Here is an 18,426-nt window from a genome sequence, read left to right on the forward strand (position 1 = left end):
TTAAGAAGTTACACAGGGTAAAAAATAGATTTTCAAAGACACAAATCAAACTTCCAGAGGTAACAACTACACTGGCTGACATGATTAAACAGACTAGATGTTGCAGAAGAAAAGATCAATGAACCTGAAGACAGTAATAAAAATTACCTAAAGTGAAACACGGTGAAAAAAGAATGACAATAAATGATAAGAACACCAGTAAGCTCTACGATAATGTCAAGTGGTCTAACATCCATGTAATTGGAGTCTTCAAAGGATGAAGGGAGAGGCAGTGACAGAAAAAATATTTGAAGAAATGACTGAAAATACTCCAAAATTAAAGAAAACTATACATCCACAGATTCAAAAATCCCAAGCACAGGAAACATAAAGGAAATTACAGCAAGGCACATCTTAGTCAAATTGCATAGTCAGTGACAAAAAAAATCATAAAAGTAGTCAGAGAAAAAAAGACACATTATGTACAGAGAAACAAACATAAAAAGGACAGTAGATTTCTCCTCAGAAACAATGCAAGCAAGAAGGCAATGGTGCAACATCTATAAAGTACTGAAAGAAAAAAACCTGTTAACCTAGAATTCTATGTCCAGGGACAACATCTTTCAAAAACAAAAGTGAGATAAAGACTTTTTCAAACATACAAAAGCTGACAGAATTCATCACCAGCAGACCCTCACATCAAGAAATGTTAAAGAAAGTCCTTCAGGAAGAAGTGAAATGAAACCAGATGGAAATGCGGATTTATACAATGGAATGACGAACATAGGAAATGGTCACTACATGTGTATGTAAGATCTTTCTATTATTTGAGTCTCTTTAAAAGATAATTGACTATTTAAACAAAATTAGCAACAATATATTAGATCACAGACCTAAGAAAACATAGAGAAATATCTGTTACCCTGTCAGACGCTATGCAAACTGGAAGAAAATGAAGTGCCACCTTTGCAATACTAAAAGAAAAATATTGTCAACACAGAATTCTATACCTAGCAAAAATCTTTCAAAAATGAAGGTGAAATAAAAGCATATGTTGAGACAATTCACTGCTAGCAGATCAATAATACAAGAAAGAAATCTCTGTGGGCAGAAGGAGCAGGATACCCACACATTCACACTTACATCACATGTGGTCAGCATGTGCACTAAAGTCTGACCGACCTGGGTTTTAATCCTGGCTCTGCCACTCATTTCTTGTGTGATCTTGGGTTAGTTCCTATTCTCTCTGAGGCTCAGCTTTCTTCATATATCCAATAAGGACAAAAATGCCTATCTCACAGAATTGTTATGAATTCTATGAAAGCAGTAACAAGTTAAAATTCAGGGAATCTGGGTGAAAGGCATATGTAAAGTCTTTGTATAATCCCAAAAGTGTGTCAAAATAAAAAGTTAGAGAAAAAATTATTTTAATTACACGCACACATCCATGTTTCTTAGATTCCTAGCACATTCAGAAAATGGCTTGTTCTGACTAATTAAACATTCTGGTCAGCATGAAATTTTCCTAAGGAACTAGAGTATAACTGTACTTGGCATCAACTCAGGCTTCACGAAGCCTGAGCACTGGAGAACTGCTATGCGCCCTTCTAACCACAGGCCAGGAGAGAGAGAAAGCCTGGATCAATCAATTCAGTGGCCAGGGTCCATGTGTAACCACCATGTCTGCACATGCACAGAGATGCATGCAAGTACACATACACACATGCTCAACTCAGCAGGCATCAGAGGCCCTGGTATGGTAGGAACTCTTTAGTTCCCCGGTGTCTTAGCTATGAGGACTGACAGTCAAGGGCAATACCTTCAGGGTTACTTGAAAATCACCTGAGATCTGACCAAACAGCTTGTGTAGACTCATACCTCCATGGTCAGCTCACTTATGTTCTGAATCCTCTCTGCCTTGCTAAGCCTTCTCACATACACTTGGCAGCTTCAAAAAGGAGCAAGATCTTTCCTCTTGGACCTAAGAGCAGCACCAGCACCAGCTAGCTTTGAATGCTAGCCACCCTATTCTCATAGCTCAGAAAACAAGAGTCTACACCCTTAGCACACACAGTTACCCTCTGCCATAGCTTCCCTGGAGAGCTAGACTGAAGCAGGCAGAATATAGTCTATTTCAATTGGTTTGAGGCTCAACCCAACTCTGGCCAGACCCTACACAGGCCAATCCTGCCTGTGCATTTGAGCAGTTGCATGGGTGCTGTGAAGAACTAATTCACAGTGAGTATGCATAGTTGTAGAGAAGGAGGAAGTTAAATTCCCACCACCATCTGATCTTTGACAAGGCTAGTATTAATGTAACTTGGTAGCTTATTTAACTGACAGAAGTCTTGGACCATCCAACCAGCATGGAGTTTGGCAAAGTAATGTATATGCTTTAATACCCAAGGCTTATATACCCAAGGCTTAACTGCTGGTAGTGTTGATGTTAAAAGACTCAGTAATAGGAAAAGAAGGCTGAGGCAGGGAGAATGAGTAGACAGAGTATTGAGAGTGAAACTTGTGTTTCCCACGTTGTCAGCTGAGACCCAGTCAGAAGGTCTGTGACAAGGCCAATGGGCCCGTAACACCCAACAATGATGACACAGCTGTGCCCTCGCCATGAGACAAAGCTTGCTCAGGCAAGTGGAAGGAGGCCTCTAGACTGCAGGCTGATGCAGGCAAGGCATCATCCCGGATGCTTCTCAGTGCCCCCTTCTCAGAGGAACCCTTGGCCTTGGCAGCCATAGTGCTGACCTGCTAACCCAGGAAGCCCTGCAGTCTCCATGAACATAGGGAGCTGTCCCTGCACTTCTGCAGCCCCAGCTTCTCTTCCTGTCCTTCCATACACCCTCACACAGCCTGCTCGCTGCTGCTCAACTTTTCTACTTTGCCAAGGAGGAGGGCACAGGCCCTGCCCCTGCCCCTGCAGAGCCAGGTGGTGAGGGGAGCACAAGGGGCAGAGTGAACTTCTAGACCTCTCATTCAGTCAACAGAAAGAACTCTCCTCCTGCCCCCAGAAGGACTCAATGTCACCTGCTCAGGATTGATTCAAGAGTAGTGATGGCCTTTCCAGTGAAATTTAAGAGATGAAGACCACTGACTCTGGGGTGGAAAATACACTTAGATCCCAAGGACCCTGGACCCGGGAGTAGGCACAGGACCACCAAGCAGGCCAGGAGGCCCACTGTGTCTCTAGCCCTTATGGACTGAGACTGCTGGTCAGGTATCAGGGTCAACAGAGGGCCAGGCTGGGGGATGGATCAAGGGGAGCTGCGTCAATGTCCACATATCCCCCACTGGACTTGGATGCTTGGGCACCAGGGCAAGGAGATGGTGGCCAGGCTCACCTGTCCCCATGCTGCGAGCTCTTGGTTCCTAAGGTTAGCCCTTCTCAAAAGCAGCACTACAGATGAGCCACAGAGGAGACTGGAGCTGATCTTATCAGAGGAGATGTGAAGAGGGGCCACAGAAGAGGGACCACTTGCCCAGGATCATACAGCACCAGGGTCATGGCCAGACACTATCTCTTTCGGTGCACAGCCAAGGGCTTGACCTCAGAGACTGCTCTTCTTACTCCTGCTTTTGCCACTAATCTGAGCCCAGAAGGCTTACCAATGTGTCCCTGTGTCATGAGGCCCAAATGGAAACACACAACATGGGAAGTGCCAAGGAGCAGCAGAGAGTGAACCACACTAAGGCCTGGAGGCCCAGCTTCTAGAAGGATCACAGATGATCAGAGTGACCTCAGAAAATCACGTCATGGCAAGAAGGGCCTAGAGAATATGTGGTCTAGCCCTGCATGCCACAGAGGAAAAATCTGAGGCCTAGAAAGAAGGAGGGTTTACTCAGAACACAAAGACAGAACAGGAAGAAAGAACAATAGCAGATCAAGAAACAGGGCCTGACCCCAATGAGTGCTTCACAGGTTGGACCAGGCTGGCTACTTAACCTGACAGGTCTCAGCTCCTCCTGGACACTCCAATGTCTTATGTGTAAAATGAGGCCATCTCAGGTGTCACCTTCCTCTAAAATCTTCACCCCATCTGTATTAGTTATCTGTTGCTTTTACAAATACCAGGAATTCAGTGGCTTAAAACAATATATTAATACATTTATTATGTCATATTTCCATGGGTCAGGAGTCTGGACATGGCTTCACTGGATCCTCTGCTCAGCATGTCACAAGGATGTAATCAAGGTGTCAGCTGGGCTACATTTCTTTCTGGATCAGGGAGTCATTTTCCAAGCTTGTGTGCTTGTTGACAGAATTTGGTTCCTTGTAGTTGTAGGACTTCCCCCCACGGGCTGCTCTTATCTCCTGAAGGCCACCCACATCCCTTGCCACATGACCCCCTCACAGGCCCTCTCTCAGCACAGCAGCTTACTTCTTCAAGGCCAGCAAGAGGAGTCTCATAAAGAAACATAATCATGGGAGGGACTATCCCCTCACCTTTGAACATTTGCCATACAACATAACCTGATTGAAGGAATGCCACCTATCACCTTTGCCACACTATATTTGCTACAAGCAAGTCACAAGTTCCATCTGCAGTCTGGGGAGGAGCCTATGCAAGGGTGTGACTCACCTGGGGTCACCTTAGATTGTGTCTACCACACCATCTCAGTCAGGTTCCTAAGAGATGCAGCCTTTACTCTTTACTCCACCTCTGCCTTTTCTCCCACTGTGGTGAACCGGGCTGATCACCTGGAACAAAACCTCACAGGTCTCTGCCTTGAGACTAAAGCGCTCCTAGCTGGCCTGGGCAGAGGCTGAGTCCTGCCTGTGTGCTTCAGTGGGCATCTGCATGCTGCTCTATCCAGTTCTCCCACATCACACCCAGCCCTCCCCCAGGCAGAGGTGGAAGGACCAGCAGACACAGCTGCCCAGGCCACAACTCCAGCTGAGAGTGGTCTTCTTGCTACATGATAGAGGCAGGAGAGGAGCTGAGTTCTTCTGGCCCAACATCTGGGGTGCTATCCTCTTCTGATGAAGGTGGGTGAGAGTCAGGGTCAGGTGGCTAGCTAGGTACCTCTTCAGGTCTCCAGTTCACTTCTAATCTGGGCAGCAGCCTGCAGTGTTTGGGTTGAATGTAGGGGAGGGAGAGGAATTTAATGAATCAGAATCAGGGGAGAATTTCCAGATCTTGGTGCTACAAGTAGGATTTGTTAATATCCTTAAAATAATTTGGGAGTGGTTTCTCCCCCAAAAGAAACCCTTTGGAGGTTTGCTCTGTTCACAGAAGTGCAGAACCAAACAAAGATCACTAGTGCCAAGACCTGACTCTACTCACAGCAGCCCAGAGACAGTCTGGGAACTGCAGGGTCACAGTGGGGCAGAGCCAGACAGCCTTGGGGAGGAAGAGACAAAGCTCAGTCTGCTCCTCAAAGCCAGTGCTGGCAGCACAGAGGCAGTGTGCTGGAAAACACCCTCCCTCAACCTCCAAGGCAAGGTAACAGCCTTTCTCTCTTCTCATTTCCCCTGCTTTGCTGGGCTGGAGCTCCTCATCTTGTCCTCCATGCAAACACAGAACTGGTCACATTGTCCTGTGCCCCCATACTCATCAGTGGCTCATGGGAACCTCCAGCCTTTAATTAAATTTGGTTAGGACCCTGGGATGGACAGCACCCTGCCTGGAGCTTGACCCACCCTGGCTCCCAAGGGCCCTGTGCATGGCCAACAAGCCCCCATCTGTGTCTGGTAGGAAGCAGTGTCTGTGAGCCTCTCCCTTCGGTCTCAGCACTTCTATGGATCTCTCTTCCCCAGTGCCCCTTGCTTCCCCTGTTTGCCCTCTTAGCCCTCCTCTTTTACTGAACAGGGGAAAGAAACAAGAAATGTGTTCTAAGTGCCTCACTTACTGTTTAGTCTATGCAGTGTTTATTCCCACCACTCACAGACAGGGTCAAAAAAGAACATTTTCTCTTCCTTTCTCAGAATTAGCACAGCCACTCCCAGAGAGAAAGGTTTTCCTTATCTCTAGGGACTTGTCTCTGGTGCACAGGCCAAAGTTGCAGCTCTCCAATCCTGAGCCAAAATGGTCCTCCTCCTGCCTGCCCCAGGGTTGGGGGAAACAGAGGGACCAGAGGAGGCTGGAACAGGTCAAAGCTGGGCTGTGTTGTTTGTGGTCCAGCCTTCCAAACCAGTTTTTCTCTGGGCCAGCTGCTTCAGGCAGAAGAGCCACCTCTGCTGAGCACCAAGATGAGGGGGCAGCTCTCCTTACCCACCCTGAACTCACAGACAACCTGACACTGCTCAAAGAGGCCAAGGGTGGTGACTGAAAAATGCTGTAATCATTGATGCTGCAAAATTAGGATTACTCCATGCACCAGCTACACTGGCAAAGGAATACCAAGGTGGTGCTCAGTAACCTCCAGTGGGCACTGCCTGTGCAGAAGAACAGGAAGGGCAGGGAGCAAAAGTCATCAGGCCTTTAGAGGGTGGGGTTTCAAGCCTTAAAGCAGATCATGAGCTGACCCGTGAGCAGGGGGCTGCACCAATTGACCTGAACAGGCTGCCTTCTCTGGGTTAGGGGAGGGTTCAAAATGGCAATGCCTGCCTCTACTCTGGCCCCCTGGCTTTCAGCCTTAGCTTTTTGTGCAGCCAGCTTAAGATGGGTCTCTGTTCTCCAAGGCATGGAAAGGGGCACTCCCTTCTACAATGCTGCTCTCTCTCAAGTCCTTGGGGACTCCGGAGCTTGCTGGGGTGACGGAACCCAGCAGACAGGCATAGGGGAAAATATCCAAGAAAGCAAAGGAAGTGATCAAGTGTCCACTGGAAGAGAAGTCCAGTGAGACAGGGAGGGACAGGAGGCTGCATAACAGGGCCAGGGGGCCTCATATAACTAATGACCAGAGGACAGGGGTGCTCACACACCCAGTGCCCAGAGGACAGGACACAAACACACCTAATGACAGAGAATGGAGGACTCACATACCCAGTGCCCAAAGGACAGGGGGCCCCACATATCCCAGTAACCACAGGATGAGGGGCTCGCACACCAATGATCAGAGGATGGGGGGGCTCACACACCAATGATCAAAGGACGGGGGATTCACACACCAAATAATCAGAGGACGGGGGGGCTTATATATCCCAATAACCAGAGGATGGGGGGCTCACACACCAATGATCAGAGGACGGGGGACTCACACACCAAATAACCAGAGGACGGCGGGGCTCATATATCCCAATAACCAGAGAATGGGGGGCTCACACACCAATGATCAGAGAATGGGGAACTCACACACCAAATGACCAGAGGATGGGGAACTCACACATCCAATGGCCAGAGGATGGGCTGCTCACACACCAATGATCAGAGGACGAGGGGCTCACACATCCAACAGCCAGAGGATGGGCTGCTCACACACTAATGATTAGAGGACGGGAACTCACATACCCAATGACCAGAGGAGGGAGGGCTCACATACCCAATGACCAGAGGATGGGGGACTCACACACCCAATGACCAGAGGATGGGGAACTCACACATCCAATGGCCAGAGGATGGGCTGCTCACACACCAATGATCAGAGGACGAGGGGCTCACACATCCAACAGCCAGAGGATGGGCTGCTCACACACTAATGATTAGAGGACGGGAACTCACACACCCAATGACCAGAGGAGGGAGGGCTCACATACCCAATGACCAGAGTATAGGGGACTCACACACCTAATGACCAGAGGACGGGGGACTCACACACCCAATGACCAGAGGACGGGGGACTCACACATCCAATGGCCAGAGGATGGGCTGCTCACACACTAATGATCAGAGGACGGGAACTCACATACCCAGCGACCAGAGGACAGAGGACTTACACACCCAATGACCAGAGGATGGGGGACTCACACATCCAATGACCAGAGGATAGGGGAGCTCACACACCCAATGGCCAGTTTCTGGTCATATGCCACATCCAACCTGAGCAGGTAGCAGAGGGGGAGGAGTCCGGAAGGGCTGCCAGCAGTCCCGCAGAACACCCATGGAAGGCCAGAGCAGTCAGGGAACCCAGGGCACTGTGGAGATAGGATGGACAGGGGAGCTTAAAGGGGCTAGCTTTGGTCCATCTGCGTACAGTGTGGCCTTGCAGAGAGAGACAATAGTCCCTCCCCTACAATCCTTCATTGTTCCTGAGGCCTCATTCTAAGAGAAAGAATCAAGAAAATATACATCTGCAGTGGAGCTGAGCTTCAGAACTGGAAGGAAGCTTAAGTTTACAAGCCCTCTCTATAAATTCCATCCTCGGAATGTTTCTGTTCTGACCTAGTTCAGCCACCTGGATCTCCTGCCTCCAATCAGAACACATTCTGCCTTCACCTTCTAATCCATGAGCATGTCCCTCTGGGTCAAAACTCCCCAGTGGATCCCCACTGCCTGCAGGGAGGTCCTCCAGGGCCTGACCCTACTGACTCCTCCAGGCTCAACCCCTTCTCCCACCATTTCCCCACCCGCACCAGAATCCCACCACCCTGAACTACACCCGATTCCCCAGAAACCCCAAGCCTTTCACTGCCTGGGCATGGTCAGGCCCTCTGCCCTCAGTGCCTCCCCTTGTTTGCTGGTGAGTTCCTACTCACTATGCAAAACCTCCTCCAGAAAGCCTTCCCTGACTCCTCCAAGCACATCACGCCCATAGCCTTGCTTGTGTATGTAATATTAATCTTAATACTGGCTGAGATTTGTTGCCTGCTTATTGTGGGCCAAGTACTACCGACCTCACACATCTGAAGGCATATAACCCCAATGCTGCAAAGCCTCTGCCCTTATACTCCACCCTGGCTGAGCTCCTTACAGGAAGTAACAGAGCTGTGAAGATGAGGTGCTCTTCCCCTGAGCAGCTTTGGTGGCCCCAGAGGAGCAGGCATGGTGAGTCTGTGCCACTTTTTGCCAGCCTGTCTCTGAGCAGGGATGGGGAGCTGGGGAAAACACTGGCCAGGGAGTCAAAGGGTCCTTTCATCTGTGTAAAAGCCTTCACCTGGCAGACCTTCGCTTTCTTTATAAAACGGGATGAGCAGCTCTTCCTGCCAGATCACGAGGATGTAGACCCCACAGTTCACAATACAGAAATGATCAATGATTCTCAAAATCTCGCACCCTACTTCTGCAAGGAGGGAGGAGATGGAGATTGCTGTTACTATTTCATTAACAAAATTACCTATCACCTGAGCTTTTATCATGTGCGCTTTAATCACATGCCATGTATAGATGTACTTGATCTTCCTGGAACCCCAACAAGGTAATGATCAACCTCCTGCACAGGTGAGGAAAATGAGCACAGGTGGTGCCATTGCACACCAACACCATCCATTCAGCAGAGGGGTGGGCTGAGGTGGAAGCCCAGGATGCAGGAGGACCAATATGATGATGGGGTGGGGGTGGGAGCTGGGGCTGGGGCCGGGTCTCTAAGCCCTCCTAGGTCTGCTGGGGACACCATATACCCCTCTTGGCTCTGTCCTTTCCCTGCCCTCCCAGCTTACCCCTCCCACCAGGCTGTGGAAAGGGGTGCCCCTGGGCTAGGAGCACCTGGGAGGTGTCACCTGCCCTGTCGTCCTAATCATGGTTCCTCTCTGTGTGGAAGACACACCTCCTGGAAGCAGAAGTGCAGGATAGCCCCATCCTTGTTGCTTGGCAACCAGAGCCAAGCACATCTTCAGCAGAAGGGAGCCAGCATGCCCCTCCCCCACATTGTGCCCCCAGGGAGGGTTGCACTCAGGTGTAGGGGGCCAGGAATGCCTCCCAGGAGAGGAGGTGGTAGGCTGGAGAGGATCCTGCATGTGGGACCCAGGACAGTTCTGGGGGCAACAGTCGGCAGAGCCCCTGATCCCACATCTCACTCCTGCAGCCCCTCTCACCAGCAGCATGCTTGTCTCCAGGCTGGGAGTGTTATTGGCTTGGCCTCATACTCAGAGCTGGCACTGAATTGCAGAACCAGAGTTAGAGCTCCACTGGCCCAAGGGGTCACCCAGCCCAGTAGCCTTGAGGGGATACACGGAGAAAGCCAGAGATGGGCTGGGGCTTATCCAACATACAGCCAGCCAGTGACAGACCGGGAATAGAATCAGGGTCTTCAGGGCCCTGGTATCTCCAAGCCAGAAGAGAGGATGTGGCCAGGAAAGGGTTACCCCAGAGTAGGTGGGAACCAGCCATTTAGTTTAATTGGTTCTTCCCTGGTTAGTAAGTAATTAGTTCTCAGCTAGAACCATGGCAGTGGGCTGAGGGCTGACTTGGGAGGGATTTAGCTGCCCCCATAGGCTCTATCAACTTCCTTCAAAGCACCACAAATGGAAGAACAGGGTGCCTGCTGTGCAAGACCAGCTCCAGCAGCTCCCACACGGAGACCCTGCTTCCCTCCTCCCTGCTCAGGGCCCCGCAGGTTCCTCTTTAGCAAAGCGCTTGGCACAAACACTCCCCACGAGTCATGCACAGCAGACCTTGTGTCCAGAAGACCTCAGTGTTCTTCTGTCTCCTCCGCTCCAGTCCTAGGCCAGAAGCTGCCTTTGAGGCAAGAGGTCTGATAGTCCACTGTGTTTCTCACAGTGACCTGGGTCTGAATTCTAATTCTGCCACACTCACAGTGAGTCCTTGGGCAGGGCCAGCTCTCTCTGAGCCTCTGCCTCCTGACCCACAAAACAGGGATGATCCCACATCCGTCACAGGGTGGCTGGGAAGATAAAAAGTGCCCTGTGTGGAGCCTCCGGCATAGTGGATGTTCAATAAATGCCATGTGAGTGAACTCATGTGAGGAAGGACACAAGCTGCCATTCTTTTTATGCATTTCCTGGAAGTAACCTTTGCTTTGAAAGCTCTATTCTGCCCTCAGGGGTGAGGTATCATCTGCCTCCTCAGGACTTGGGCCTGTCCCTTAGGTATGTCAGCCCCTTGGGACAGGTGATGGCTGGCCCAGAGCATGTGATCTGGTCACCTGGGCTCCCTCTGGCCTTGTTACCAAGAGATCAGAATAAATAAGTTTTTCTACTAAAAATAAATCACTTTATTAAAATGCTAAATTATGTATATCAGTCAATATTTTTTAAAAAGATCTTACTTTGTTTAGGGCAAAAGTTATTAAAATAATGAAAACAATTTTGAAATCTCAAACCCCAAGATATGGTAAAGAACATCCTAGGAGTCCTTAAGAGTTGTGAGTCTTCATCTTTTCCTTCCCTTGTTCTAGGAAACAAAGACTGGCCTGGCATTCCAAGTTCCCAGGGGCTTCCAGTCCCCAGGCCCTGCTTGGAGCCCCATTTCCTGGCAGCCTGTCTTTCCACCCTAACAAAAGCTGTCCATCTCAGGGCGTGTCTGGTACTTCTCCCTGGCAACCTCCACCAGAGCTCCCCCAGCTTCTCTTCCCTGTGGTGAGAAATGGAAAAGAATTGCAGACGCAGAGAAAATGCCCATCAGCTTTCCCGGTAGTCCACCCTGAATGTTTATGAATTCTGCTGTTCTACCTAGCCTTCTCTCACCTTCCCCAGTGGTTCTGTCCAATAATTTCCCAAAGTTATCCACACTGAAACCAGACAGCCCTACACATTCAATGGCTGATGCATTCGGCAACAACGGACGACTTGGGTGGGGAGGACAGGGGAAATCTGCAGCCTGGATGGGATATAAATGTTACCACCCTTGGGCCTGGCCCCGGCCAGTTTGCAAAGTTTGCAATGTCGGGGCAACATCTCTAAAGATAGTCATAGACTGATTTTAGGGATAGAATAAGGAACAAAAGGACAATAAGGTTATTTTGTTTTATATATATATATATTTATTTTGGGATGGAGTTTTGCTCTGTTGCCCAGGGTGGAATGCAGTGGTGCCATCTCGGCTCACTGAAACCTCCGCCTCCTGGGTTCAAGCGATTCTCCTGCCTCAGCTTCCCAAGTAGCTGGGATTATAGGCATGCGCCACCATGCCCGGCTAATGTTTGTACTTCTTAGTAGAGACAGGATTTTGCCACGTTGGCCAGGCTGGTCTCGAACTCCTGACCTCAAGTGATCTACCCACCTTGCCACCTTGGTCTCCCATAGTGCTGGGATTACAGGCGTAAGCCACCACGCCCAGCCTTATTTTGTTATAATTTAATGTGATTCATTATAATCTGGGGGCTGCAAATGATAATGATCATCAGATCATGCAAAAGACAGTAATTATTATTACATCTACGCAGCCAGAACATATTCTAAGTTTCTTTTTTCTTTGCTGGCAAGTTCTCTTGCTATGCATCATCAGATTAAAGGTGCCACCTTCCTCTTATACCAAGTACAGGTTAATTCTCATCCTGGTGTCTGTCTGACTCTCTCACTCACACACATCTGTTTAAACAAATAAAAAAGCAAAGGTTCTGGGTCTGTACCCAACCTCCACAAAGGTGCCCCTTCTTATGCCAGCCACTGAGGAAAGGAGAAAAATTGGGAGGAGAGAAATCAAGAGAAGGAAGCTAAGGCTCAGGGCAACAGGGTGATTTCTTCCAGATGTCAAAGTGAGCTCTGGCAAGCTGAGGTCTGGTGTGTCCCTTTCCACCTCTGGTGGCCTGGTTGTTCTCATGTATTTCTTCAGAGACTAGGAATGAGGAAGTGCCCCCCAAGAACTTCAGGTTTTTTGAGATGAATTGTGAGTTGGGCATGACCAAGGTTAAATGATCCAGCTGGGCACCATGGCTCATACCCATAATCCCAGCACTCTGGGAGGCTGAGGCGGGCAGATCACTTGAGGTCAGAAGTTTGAGACCAGCCTGGCCAACATGGTGAAACCCCATCTCTACTAAAAATACAAAAATTAGCCGGGCGTGTTGGTGTGGGCCTGTAGTCCCAGCTACTTGGGAGGCTGAGGCACAAGAATCGCTTGAACCCGGGAGGCGGAGGTTGCAGTAAGCCAAGATTCTTAAGATATTACTGGTAAAAAATCTGGCTTAAAAAAGCAGCAGGTGTCAGGAATTTGAAATAGGAATCCTATTTCAAAGCCACCTCAACTTCCTTCACTTTTAATCTACTGATGGGCCATCAGCAAATCTCACACAGCAAGGATAATCTCATCATTTTCAAATCAAGATACTTAATAAGCACAAACCACCTGCAGGTGGGGAGGGGTGAAATGATGACTAAGACATAGTCCTCAGAAGATGCTTAAAATTCAATTACGGTTTTTGTACCTGAAAAAGTTAACATTTTAAAATCCTTAGCTAACAGAGACAACAGAAGACGGGTCATGGGGAAGCATATGATTATATTTAAGAAATGTTCAGAGAAAACCAAAGCTATGCCATGGTGTGTGGCCAGGTGGGCTGGTAGCCCAGGGGAGCAGGAGTGGAAGTGAGCACCTAAGAGCAGGTAAGTCTGGAAATTGGTGGGAGGAGGAAACTTGCTAGGAGGGGCTGCTGGCACATCTACCAGGCTGATGAAGGGCTCCCTGCAGGAGGGCAGGTGTTCCATGGTGTGGCTAGTGGGAGGGCAGGGGTCAGGATGGGTCAGGCTGCGGGCAGAGGAGTGAGCCTTCCAGGCAGTGGGGGCCACTGAATGATCATTAACCCTTAACCACAGAGGAATGGGCTGAAAGTACAGGGACAGCCCCAACTCAGTACCACCAAGCCAGATACCTGAGAGTCACCCTTGTCCTCTGAACCTCCACCTCATACACTTTCTACAGGGCAGAGTAGAAGAACAGGCAAGGCCCTCTGGGTAGGGTGGGCTTGTTCCAAGACCTACTTTCTACACACAGCCCAAAGATGAAGTAGCAGTAGCCTACTGCCTATAGAAGCATCCCTTGCTAGCCTACCGAAGCTGCCTCTGACACCAGCCCCCAGAGGCGGGTCAGGCGCCCCTGCTCTAGGCCCCAGTAGCAGCTGTTCTTCTCTCATCATGGCTCTCATAGACCTTTACTGTAATTATATCCACAAATGGCTGTGCTCCCAGTGGACTATAAGTTCCAGGAGGGCAGGAATACGCTCAAAGAATAAATAAATAAACAGATAATGAAGGGAGGACAGGAGAGAGAAGGAGCGGGACGGAAGGATACATGAACAAATGACTAAACAACTGAGCAACAAAAAGGCAGCTGCCTGCATAGTCGCTTCATTGCACAGCTCCAAGGAATGCTATTCACATTATGCTCAAAATGGACAGCACCTCCAGCAGCACAATACCAGGGGCAGGGCAGGCAGGTGGCTGGTCAGAGCGAGAAACTGGCCTGCCGTCCTCAGCTAGGAAAGCAGACAGAGCTTTTGCGTCTCCATCCAGTCTTCCTGCTTTTGCTGGAAGAGTCTTGGGGAAGGGGAGGTCAGAAGAAGACAGTGCACAGCAGACGCATCCCTGACCCTTCCCACCACACACATTGAGATGTGCCAAGTGAGGCCTAAAAGCCGACAGAATGCCATTAGAGCTTAGGAGGAAGACGTGGGTCCCACAGGCCCACTCTCCCCTCCTCAAACACCTGCTCCTGCTTGTCTTCTCGGACGCCATCAAATGCCCCAGTCGGGACTGACATATGTCGCCCTCCCATGTCTCCTACCACTGCCATCAGCACAGGGGCATACCCAGTAGGCCCAGAGAGTCATCTGGCACCAGTGGGACTCCACAGCCTCCCTGCCACAAGGAAATCTCTCATCCTGGGTCCACAGCACCCTCCCCACAATCCCAGCCTGTGCCAAGCTGACACTGTCAGCCAGCCTATATTCCACAGGCCAGGGGGACAGCTGCCAGGAAGGGGGCTCTTTCACTGGCTTCAGGTATTTCCTCCAGAGTGGCTTCTCAAGGGCCTCCCATTCAAACCAGTTCCCTGGTATCTTCAAAGACCTGATGTCCACCTGCGATTATCTGGCCCAGGGTGTGCTCCACACCCTGGTCCATGCACGCCACTCTTCTTGGGAATCCATTGCCCTTGCCCACCAGGCTAGAGAAATGCCACCATTATGCTAGGCACAGGAAATAAGATAAAGCCACATCCCTCCAGCTCCTTCCCCTGGCCCATCTCCAGGGCACTCGGCTCATATCGGCAAGCCCATGCTGCTCTGAAAGACTCCGCTGAGCTCAGCTGGCCCAAGTCCCCCATGCACAGAAGATAAGGGACCTCCGAGGTCATATAAAAAGAGCGAGCCAGGGCCAGCGTGAGGGCCAGCCCTCAGGAGGCTCTCTCCACTGCACAGGCTGCAGAGAATGCTGGCACAAATGACCAACAGATGCAAAACTGTGCAGGCAAGGTAGAAGAAGCGGCTGTGGAGGTGACTCCCCATCCCATAAGGCTTAGAGATGCACATACATGTCCCCTACCTAACTCAAAAGCTGTGTAAAACCTAAAAGAACCCACTAACAATGCAACAAATTGGAAACAGGCTTTTCAGGGCCTTGGGACTCCCTGACAGAAGGCACCAGGGTGGCCAGCAGCCCATCTCACTGATAGCAGTGACTCTCTAATGACCATGTTCCAAGGGCTCACAACCCTGCTCCTTACCAACTACTCAGCATTCCTACCAGTCACAAGCCCCAACCATAAGCCTGGCTGGACAGAAGCAACCCTTACTCCCTCTTGGGGAGGCTCCCCAGTTGTTGGCTTCCCCAATTCAAGGTCATCTTACTTCACAATGACACGCTAGTGAAAAATATTGGACTGGAAATGAGAGGTGGGGCTCCAGCCCAGAAGCATTAGCAACTCACAATGGGACTCTGGGACTCCAGGCAAGGCCTCCCTGTTCCCTGGGGCTCAGACTTCCCATTTGAACATATGGGAGAGGTGGTGGGTTCATTTCTTAGGCTTCAGCTCTCATTTCTGTGATTTTGGGAGCAAAGGGGGTCTGTGGAGCCCAGCAGGGGCCTCCGTTCATCAGGGATTCTGAAGGAGCCCAGATGTTCCCTCAAACTCACCAGAGACACTTTCTTCACCAAACTCCTAGTCCTTTCTGAAGCTTGTGCAGACTTAGAACAAATGTTTGCTGAGAACCTACCAGGGTCCAGGCACTTTGAGAGACACTAAAGAAACATGAAGAAGTAAGAGAATTGTCTTCAAGCAACCATTTTTCAGAGACAGAAAGTGAGTCACAGAGAGGCCTCAAATTTTACTAAAGACAACACAGCTAAGAATTCAACCCCCAGGCTGCCTGATCCCTACAGGTTATCTCCCAGGGCTCCAGGCCGGGTGAGACTAGCACTGGGATGTGAATACCACCAAAATCCCTTCCAGACACAGGGTATGGTCAGCTCTATGAAAGGGATCTATTAAAAACAGGCAATCAGAATCCAGGGCAAACGCTGGCTGGCTGAGTGGATCTTCTTCTGAAATGCCCAGCCTGTCCCCCAAACCCATCTCCATACTGGGCCTGGACACTACCTTCTAACGTCCTTCTCTGAACCATCCATCTTAGGCAATGAGTATCAGCAGACAGGAGCCAGCCACGTGACCTCCATAACCCTCATGTACACACAGCACAGTAGCACTGTTCCTGGGCCCACCCAGTCCTCCCACAGCTGCCTTTCTTTTGGCCCCCCTTGTCAGAGAGGCACCAACAGGTGAACAGGACTGGTCTGCAGAGGCAGAGCTGGGGTCCTGTCCCGCAAGGACAGCCTTCTCCCAGAGCAGAGCTGACCAGAGCTCAGTTTGTCTCCCTGCAGCCCCATGCGAGAGGCCTCTGGAGGGATGCTCTGAAAGCCACTCCTTCCTACAGGTGGCAGAGGGGTCCCTGCCCTTCAATCTAGGCTTCCCGCCTCTAGGGACTAACCTGGTTTTCAGAGATGTTTTCCTGGGGAGGGAGCCGGGCAGCGGAGAAGCAGTCTCCCCCTCCCCCAGCTCTGGCCGACTGCCAGGGTGACCTCCCCTCCCCCAAGAAGGGCGGTGAGCTGGGAGGTGGGGGTGGGAAGAATCCACCGATGCTCTCAGGAGGAGTGCTGGGAAGCTAGGCAGGGCGTGTCGCCTGGGCCTTTCTCTGCCCAGAGCGAGACTTCACAGCCTCTCGGTGTGAGGTGCCCCTGTATCATTCCCCAAATCGCCTCGAGTTGGGGTAGCCCTCACTGCAATTGCCCAGATCCCTGGGCAGCAAGGAGACTAACAAGCGCCGGCGAAGGGCAGCGGGTCTAGAACCTTCTGTGCCCAGTCGGACGTGAGCCAGGGGAGGTAGGCGCCCCGTTCCCTCATGGCCTGCACTCGCTCTTTCGAGCAGAGACAGGTGTCGGTCTTTTCTCCCCCGGTGGCTGTTTGTCCCAAGCCCTGGACGTGCCCTTTCGCATGGTTCCCAGCAGGGTCCGCAGGGAACACCCCTCCAGTGCAGCGGAGTGGGGCCCGGCCAGACCCCAGCTTCGCTTCGTTCTCCAAGGGGGGCGCCCGTCGCTCTCCCCACCCCCGCCAGCACCCAGCCACCTGCGCGGTCGCCCGCAGCCGGTGCCGCAGTGTGAGCTAGCCAGCGAGCCCGGTTCCTTCACGCCCTAGCCAGCGCCGCGGAGCCAGCCGCCGCCCTCCGGGCCCCCTGCAGCGCCGCACCTGCACACACACCCCGGGCCCCCCACCCAGGGCCCACCCTCACCTCCACCCCAGGCTCCAGCGCCTCCTCCGTCCTCACCCTTGGCCCCTCCCCAGCCCGACCCCGCCCCGACCTCCCCATCCCTGTCCCTCTCCTCTACCCTGGCATGGAGTGGCCTTTCCGAGCCTTGGCCGGGGGTCCCAATGGGGTGGGCGATTGGGCGGCGGGGGTCGACTCGGCGACAAGCCAAGAGATTAAGCCGGGTACTTACCGCTCTGCTCCCCCAAGAACACCAACTTGAATTTTCTCAGTGGATTCCCAAAATCTCCCCCTGCGGACATGGTGCTGGCAGCCGGGGCCGGGAGAGGAGGAGGAGGAAAAAGCGAAGGAGCAGGGAGGGGAGAGGAGGAGGGCGAGGGGAGGCGGCCGGCGGTGCGGGAGCCGGAGGGGGAAGGGCTGGCTGCGCGCGTCCCTGACTCCCCAGCTGCGTCCCGGCCCCGGCCTGCGGCTGCGTGTCCGGCGGCGGAGGAGGAGGAGAGAGAGGAGGAGGCGGAGGAAGGCTGGGGCTGGGCTGCTGCGGTCGGCACTGGCTGCGGTGCGAGCGGCGCGCTCTTTACGCCCGAGGCGCGGCGCTGGGAGAGAGGCGCGGGCGGAGCGGGGCGCAGGGACGGCGCGCGGGGCGGAGGAGCGCTCTCCAGAGCCGCGCCAGTCGGCCCCCTCCCGCCTGCCTCCTCCGCCGGCGCCTGCGCTCTGTGCGCTCCCCAGCCTCTGATGTCATGCGGGGCCCGCGGCGCTGCGGGGCTGGGGGGCGTGCGCCCGCCCACCCGAGCCCGCACCCGGGCAGGAGAGAACCTCCTCGCCGTACCCCTGAGAGCCCCCCGGGGGGGACCGTCTCTCGCTGCCCCGCTGCGTCTGTCTTCCCCACTCTACCCCTCTTTTGAATCCAGAAAATGACAGAAATTGTCAGGGGACATTTGTTTCTGGTCTTTTAAACCTAGATGCCAGTCCCTT

The 18,426-nt window shown here is 51.8% G+C and overlaps 1 protein-coding gene across 1 annotated transcript in view; it reads right to left on the reverse strand.

Moving 5' to 3' along the window:
- RAB6B (RAB6B, member RAS oncogene family) overlaps window positions 1-18,170 on the reverse strand; it is a 71,782-nt gene extending 53,612 nt beyond the window's left edge. Inside the window, exon 1 of the mRNA XM_003822506.5 lies at window positions 17,687-18,170. Coding sequence (XP_003822554.1) covers window positions 17,687-17,756 — 70 coding nt within the window. The 5' untranslated portion in view covers window positions 17,757-18,170. The remainder of the gene's footprint in view (window positions 1-17,686) is intronic.
- Window positions 18,171-18,426: the final 256 nt, after the last annotated feature.

The sequence above is a fragment of the Pan paniscus genome, chromosome 2, assembly GCF_029289425.2.
Source record: "Pan paniscus chromosome 2, NHGRI_mPanPan1-v2.0_pri, whole genome shotgun sequence".
Lineage (NCBI taxonomy): Eukaryota > Metazoa > Chordata > Mammalia > Primates > Hominidae > Pan > Pan paniscus.